Source organism: Peromyscus leucopus, chromosome 14 (genome assembly GCF_004664715.2).
Source record: "Peromyscus leucopus breed LL Stock chromosome 14, UCI_PerLeu_2.1, whole genome shotgun sequence".
Classification (NCBI taxonomy): domain Eukaryota; kingdom Metazoa; phylum Chordata; class Mammalia; order Rodentia; family Cricetidae; genus Peromyscus; species Peromyscus leucopus.
Window position 1 is genome coordinate 48533630 of NC_051075.1, and position 7990 is coordinate 48541619.

General features: G+C 44.5%; 1 protein-coding gene across 1 annotated transcript in view; it reads left to right on the forward strand.

Annotated features, from left to right (window-relative positions):
- Slc39a9 (solute carrier family 39 member 9) overlaps positions 1 to 6279 on the forward strand; it is a 38107-nt gene extending 31828 nt beyond the window's left edge. Inside the window, exons 5-7 of the mRNA XM_028876138.2 lie at positions 2081 to 2166; positions 3203 to 3337; positions 5703 to 6279. Of these exons, the coding sequence (XP_028731971.1) occupies positions 2081 to 2166; positions 3203 to 3337; positions 5703 to 5933 (452 nt within the window). The 3' untranslated portion in view covers positions 5934 to 6279. The remainder of the gene's footprint in view (positions 1 to 2080; positions 2167 to 3202; positions 3338 to 5702) is intronic.
- Positions 6280 to 7990: the final 1711 nt, after the last annotated feature.

Below are 7990 nucleotides of genomic sequence, written 5' to 3' on the forward strand. Positions count from 1 at the left end.
CGCAAAGCTACACAGTGAAACCCTGTCTCGGAAAACCAAAAAAAAAAGATGGGCATGGGGGCACACACCTGTAATCCAAGCACCTAGGAAGTGGAGGCAGTAGGATCCAGAGTTCAAGACCAACTTGAGCTACTTAGTGAGTTCAGAGTTAGCACGAGCTCTATATCCAGACCCTGTCCAAAAGAGTCTGGGCTGTAGCTCAGCAGTAAAGCATCTGTCTAGTGTGTGAAAGGCTTGTTGTGTTCAGTCCTCAGCACCACTACACAAAGGATATTTCATGTCACTGGAAAATTATGCTATTTAAAGTACTAATGCTGTTCTGGAAGACAGCTGTAGACATGTTTCTAGGTCACCTGTGGCTTGTTTGTACAGTAGAGACGGTTGGGTGGTGACAAGAGGCCAAGTGACCTGCAAAGCTCAAATACTTCCTGCCTGGGCTTTAAGAAGTTTGCTGATCTTTGCCCTCACATCTGTCTGGGCACTTGTGCAGGCAGAGGTGGGAAGCAGAGGGCTCGGCATCACTGATGGGACTTGCTTTAGCACCATAACCCCAACCTAGACCTGATGATAGGATTCTCTCGGAGCCAAAAAAAAGGCATGTGAAAAGTAGCTCACTCCTGGCCTGCTGTTTTCTGCAAAGTCCACCATGTCACCTCTCCAGAGGTGGTGAGGCCTGGGAGAATGGAACCGATAATTGTGGCACACTAAAGTCTTATGCAATAGCCAGCTTTCTTCAGAGCCCCAGACAATTTTACTCTGAGCTTTAAGAAAGGTCACGTGGGGCTGGAGAGATGGCTCGGTGGTCTTCCAGAGGACTGAGTTCAGTTCCCAGCAACCACATCAACCAGCTTGCAATTGCCTCTAACTCCAGCTCCAAGGTACTGTTGGCCGGTACACACACATACACGTAATTTTAAAAATAATAAAAATATGTCTTTAAAAAAAGAAAGGTCACATGAATAAAGTTCTGTGTTCAAGCTGTATATAATCATAAGGACAAGCCATACATGGCAAACACATGTCCATAGAGACATAAAGAATAAACATTTAATTGAATAGCAACAGCAAGCAATCATGAGTAATCTGAAGTAAACACACTCCTATCCACTACACCTGGGAAGAACACAAAAACTTTATATTCCAAGAACAATTCTGTGTTTTGAACAAACCGAGGTCACAAGACTCTTGTCTTATTTTCTTGGAGTGTTCTCACAAGCACTCAGAATTCTCCTCACAGGACTCCAGTCCTGAACCATGTTCTGACATACCCATTCAATCCCTGTCCTGGCTAGTTTTGTATCAGCTTGACACAGCTAGAGTTATCTGAATAGAAGGAGCCTCAATTGAGAAAAATGCCTCCATAAAATCAAGATGTAGGGCATTTTCTTAATTAGTGATTGAGGGATGGCCCAGCCCATTATGGATGATGCAATTCTTTGGCTGGTGGTCCTGGCTTCTATAAGAAAGCAGACTGAGCAAGCCATGGGGAGCAAGCCAGTAAGCAGCACTCCTCCATGGCCTCTGCATCAGCTCCTGCCTCCAGGTTCCTGCCCTGTTTGAGTTCCTATGCTGACTGACTGTGATGATGAGCAGTGATAGGGAAATGTCAGCTGAATCAACCCTTTCTTCTGCAAGTAAGTTGCTTTGGTCATGGTGTTTCTTCACAGCAATAGAAACCCAAACTAAGACAATCCCCACCATGTGTGACTCATCTGAGTTGAGGCCTCAAGCCTTAAAGACAGAGAGATGCCTCCTTGGAAATTCTTTAGCATTACTGTTATTACAGTTTGACTCATCAATGGATACTTATGTTTCATACTTTTTTAGCAATAAAAACAGCTAACATGTGGACTACTCAGGGCCTGATGCTAAGCTCTTTGCATATGTTCTTTCATTTTTAGCCCTCACGAAGCCTTAAAATGCATGTTTTATTGACCCCATCTTAAAGATGAAGTTCAGAGAGGTTGAGTAACTTCCCCAGAACCCAGTCCAGCTCTGGCTGGCTTTGAAGCCCATGCACTCAGCCCTGCACTGCCGTCCTTCATGGCGTCTTCTGTTTCCTTCCTGTCTCCAAATCTAGCGGATGGTGTAGCTTTGGGAGCCGCAGCTTCTACTTCACAGACTAGTGTCCAGCTCATTGTGTTTGTAGCAATAATGCTACACAAGGTAAGCCACGATTGGATAGTGAACATATTTATAATTAAAATTTGTCTTGGTCCTTGAAGATTTCTGAAATGTGATTTTTTTTTTTTTTTAATTTTAGCTTTGTGAAGTTGGTTTTCTCCTTTTACCTTTGCCTGGGTCCTGGGGTTTGAACTCGGGTCTCAAGGCTTTCATTGCAAGTACCTTGACCCATTGAGGCATCTTGATAGCCCTTTTTTTTTAAGTTTCTAATTACTTTCCATTTAGGAGAATTAAATATGTCTGTTCATAGCTAATTTTTTTTACTACTATTTTCTTAAACTCTTATTTGAAAGGGCTTTTTTTTTTTTATCACATACACAAATAGCTAAATTCTTACTGATGTCCATTTTCTTAAAGATTTATTTTATTTTGTGTATATGAGTGCTCTGTCTGCATGCACTCCTGCATGCTAGAAGAGGGAACAGGATCCCATTATCATTGGCTGTGAGCCACTATGTGGGTGCTGGGAATTGAACTCAGGACCTTTGGGAGGACAGCCAGTGCTCTTAACCAGTGAGCCGTCTCTCCAGCCCTCCATTTCTGTTTTGTGTAGAATTTTGTTCACATAGCGGATGAGGTGGCTCAGTGGGTAAAGTGCTTGCTACGTGAGTGTGACAACTCAAGGTCCCCAAGGCTGTCCTCTGCTCACCACGCACACTGTGCTACACACACACACAGACACACACACATACACACCACACACAGACACACACATGCACACACATACAGACACACACACACACAGACACAGACACACACACACACACACAAATATAAATAAGAATTTAAAAACTCAAAATAATTTTCGTGTACAATACTACCAAGAAATCTATATACAGCTACACATAGGATTTTCTTTGTGAGAACACTGATTCCTAAAAGGCAAGACCTTGCTCTTGATGGCACACCTAGGTTTCTGTTGTGAGAGCTCATATTCAGATAACACCACACACGTTTCTTGATGTGGAAGCAAGCCCTGTTTGTCAAGTGATGATAAGGGTCACCTTGTCATTTACAGGCTCCAGCAGCATTTGGACTGGTTTCCTTCCTGATGCATGCTGGCCTGGAGCGGAATCGAATTAGAAAGCACTTGCTGGTATTTGCATTGGCAGCACCAGCCATGTCCATGCTGACCTACTTGGGATTAAGTAAGGTAAGTGTGAGCATCTCTTACTAGAGGTCATGTATCTAGTTCCCCTTATAGGCGTTCAGCCTGCACCCTCAGCATGGGGCTGAGAGCAATGAATGTGACCCAACACAAAACCATAGGCTTACTGAAACATGGTGTAATTTTTTTGTTTTTAATATTATCTAATTTTGTTTATTGGTAACTCAATTGTATGGTTGCCTAACATGAATGTTGTAGATGACAGCATTATGTCATGGTTTCAAGACTCAACAAACCTGGGTATCTTGGGTTGAGTTTTTTTATGTACAGTATTTCCTCAGACTAAGACAAAAATTGAGAGTAAAAAATCTGTAGAAGATAATAAATGTCTTAATTCCAAGTTAGTCCTTTTTATGAATTTAATATTTTATTCATATGAATTGAAAACTTTGATATCAGTTCCAAGAATATTTGTATAAATATATAGTAGAATTTCAGTATTTAAAATAGTATCATTTAACTGGCCATGCTTATTTATTTTGTTTGGCAGATAAATAGTAAATCAGAATCATCCAACATTTAATGGTGAGGCAGGCACAGGAAGCATACAAGAAAGCCATTCAGTGGCCTACAGTAGAGCTGGAACAAAGGTGGCTGTAGGCAGCTGGGATTCCAGATCCTTTAGTTCTTTATCCCTGAGCAGAGCTTCAGACTTGAAAGGTCCGTTTTCTTTTCTTTTCTTTTTTTAAAGATTTATTTATTTATTATGTACACAAAAGAGGGCGCCAGATCTCATTACAGGTGGTTGTGAGCCACCATGTGGGTGCTGGGAATTGAACTCAGGACCTCTGGGAGAGCAGTCGGTGCTCTTAACCTCTGAGCCATCTCTCCAGCCCGAAAGGTCCGTTTTCAGTGGAGAGCCCACATACTCCACTTCCAAGCCTGAGAGTTCTGTCCATAGCAACAGTCTCTCCTATTGTACTAAATGTCAGTGAGTAGAATCTATGAGGAAAACTTGGAACCAAACTATCAGGGCTGATTGGAAAGAGCCCCCCGGGTCCCCTCCAAAGGTCACCGAATCATGATTATATGAAACAATAAATGTGTTAGAAGGAATGTTGACTCACTCTTCTGGGTTTTTGTCGGTGGGCTGGTTGGTGGAAGTGGGAGTGAGCCCAGGGCCTCACACGTGCTAAGCAGGCACTCTCCCCCTGAACTGTAACCCCAGACATTGTTTCCTTTCTTCCTCCTCTTCTGTTCTTTTCTCATTTAAAAACAGTCAGAAGGAAGAAAAGGAAAGATTTGAGAAAGTCTATATGGAAAATGAATGGTTAATGAGTAGTTAGATTCTGTTCACCAGGCCTTTGATTGTTGGTCCTGAGTCTAACAATGAACTCTTTCCCATTTACCGGGAGAGCCTAAAGCAATGGGTAGTTCTGTATCCCCCACGAACAGCTTTTTTTGATACTGAGAATTAAGCCAGGGCCTCTCCCATGCTGGGCAAACACTCTGCACTGAGCCACCTCCCCGGCCCTGATGGTTCCTTTTCAAATAGGAGGCCAGCACGCCACTGACTGCTGTGCTTCAGAACTTTCCACAGGAAGCTCCTGACACTCCGGATACAGCGTGGCATTATATGCTGTGTCTGGGGCAATTTTCCAAAGCTTTACCCTATTGGCTTGGCTCACAGGTCTACTCATTTTAATAGAAAAGACTGTGACTGGATGTATAAAGATTAGCAAATGGTGACCCACATCTGTAATCCCAGCACTTGGGAGGCTGAGGCAGGAGAGTGCAGAGACAGAGTCTCTGTGTAGCACTGACTGGAACTCACAGTATAGACAAGGCTTGCCTCAAACTCAGAGATCCACCTGCCTCTGTTGCATCTCGATTAGTCTGTATCTCAAGCACCTGGCCTAGTACACAGAGGATACTTGTTAAATATTAGAACAATGAATTATGCCTAAAGTTCTGAGATTCCATCTCAGAGGTATGAGTAAAACCTCCTAACCAGCACTTAAAAGTTGCTTTGAAAAGCAACTGTAGTTAATTTGGCTTTCATTTCAAAATGGTAAGAGTAAATTTAAATGTTCTCCCTGCAAAAACATAAACATTTGAAGTAATAGGTGTTAATTAGCTTGATTTTATTATTTCTTTATTTTCTCAAATCATAGTATCTGTATAATGAAAATTGTGAATTTCAAATAAATTTTAAAGCTGTGATTGTATGTTGTCACTGGTGTTCTTAGGCCTTTATTTGAGACCTCCCCATAAATGACAGAGTTTCCAATCTCAAGATGCCTCCATGTACCAAGCAGCACCAGGTATAAATATTCTGGTTTAGTTGGGACATCCTCCTGTCTCCGACTCTGATGTGACTTTTTTCCTTGTTGTCTCTTCTAATTCACAGAGCAGTAAAGAAGCCCTTTCAGAGGTCAATGCCACTGGAGTGGCCATGCTCTTCTCTGCGGGGACATTTCTTTATGTTGCCACCGTCCATGTCCTCCCTGAGGTGGGTGGAATGGGGCACAGCCACAAAGCTGACAGCACTGGGGGGAGAGGCCTCAGCCGCCTGGAGGTGGCGGCCCTGGTTCTGGGCTGCCTCATCCCACTCATCCTGTCAATAGGACACCAGCACTAACCGTCAGGTTCCGGCCTCAGGCCATGGCCATTGCCATCCAGGAAGAAGAGCGAGCGAGCGTGAGACGCTCCTCACTCCTCAGTGTTTTGTCTCGCCTTGTCCATCTCCACCGTGTTCCTAGAGCCCGAGGGAGAGGAGAGTCCATCGTGGAGAAGTGGAACAGCGTGTAGCAGGAACATTGTCATCAGACAGGGACTTTGTGTTGTCTTTAAGGGACTTTGACATGCCGAGTTCTGATGTTTCTCTTTACCCTATTCTCAGGGAAGATGGAATTTAGTTTTAAAGAAAAGTGGAGAACTTCATACCATGAAATAGCGATTATGAAAATACAGTGTTCTGTAATTAAGCTCAAGTTTCCCCTTCATTTAGAGGCTCTACCACTTCCCCATTGGTTTTTCACGTGGTTCTCACCGTGTAAGACTGGTGCTTCAGCACCTGCGCCCCATGCCTTGAGAGAAGCGGGCAGCACTCACCCTCTTGGGTACTAAGGTTAGAGTAAGGGAAAGCAGGCCAGGAGACAGCTGACCTGACCTGAAAGAGACATCCATCGAGAGGAGAGGGGTCTAGAGGCTTGAACAGCTCCTTTGCACGTGCCTCCCTAAATAGAGCCTGCCCTTCCTCCCATAGAGCATTGTGAAGAGGGGTCTGGTGTCTTGTAGCTTGTTTCTGAAGTATCCTTTACAGGGTACCCGTCTACAGCACATTCTTCCAGAGGAGCCAGGATCTGTTCAGGCACAGGCTTTCCTTCAACAACAGTGGGATCACAGTGAAGAAATTAAGGGATGTTAAATTTTCTGGGAATTTGGATAGTAACTGACATCTTTGTAGTACCCTTTTATAAAGTAACACTATTACAAAGTGTGGTGTTCTTTTCTGCTAAGTCAGTGGTTCTCAACCTTCCTAACGTTGCAACCCTTTAATACAGTTCCTCGTGTTGTGGTGACCCCCAACCATAAATTATTTTCATTGCTACTTTATAGCTGTAATTTTGCTACTGCTGTGAATCATAATGTAAATATCTGATATGCAACCCCTGTGGGGGTCACAACCCACAGGTTGAGAACTGATGCTCTGAGTATTGCTTTTAGCAGCCAGCAGCCCCCTGGCTAGGCCCTTGTCCAGAGTGGAGAGTGTTTCTGTCCACTCTCGGCTCCCGTCCAGGAGCAGCAGGAGTGTCGGAAGGGCGTGTCTGCCGCTGCCTCAAGCTGCTCCCTGCAATCATGTCTGCGTCCTGCCCTCCCATGCTGTGCTCTTCTCCTGTCCCTCCATGTCCTGCTCACTGCTCCTGGTGACGTCAGGCCTGTGTGAGACGAACGTCCATCGGGACAGCCACTCCTGAACCACGGTGACAAGACAGCACTGTCCCTAGTCTTCATTTCCTTCTAATAAGTCACCTTTGTGTCAAATCCAGCCTCATCAAGCCTTGAAAATGTCACTTCCTCCTGTGAGCCGACACATCATGAACACTCTGAAAATTTAAGCAGTTGAGACAAAGTATTCAACAAACGAAGGTGATTTTTCCATGTTTGCCAAAATCTGCCTAAATCCTGTGTTGTCAGATAGGTGTATAATACTGTATTAATTTACATTTTCTGTACCATTTCAAGACACTTTACCTAAAGAGAGAGCCAAGACTAGTTTCTTCAGTGCGGTGGGTGCCGTCATTTGTATTTTTCTCTGACGCCCATGCCAGCCAGCATGCCTGTGGTTTCCTCTGTTTCTCGACTGAATTGTCGCTGGGTCACAGCTGTGGAACTGAACTTGCCAGCCCTCTGCTGGCTGCAGTGAAGAAAGGAGCCGAATGGGCAGGCGCAGTGTCGGATGGAGGCTGGTAGCCATTGCCTCCCTGGGAAACTGAAGGCATGCGGTGTGCAGTCGGGGTCTCTCTCCTGGTTGGACGCCAACAGCTGACTCGGGGAAGGTTTGCTCTCGTCTAGTCCTTCCAAAGTACGGTTGTCGTGGTTCTTTCTGGAAACTCCCTGTGTCGAGTAGATAGCCAGTTCTGGGTTGGACTTGGCTTGAGTAACTGTCCCCTTACTCCGTGCAGGGGTCAGGGT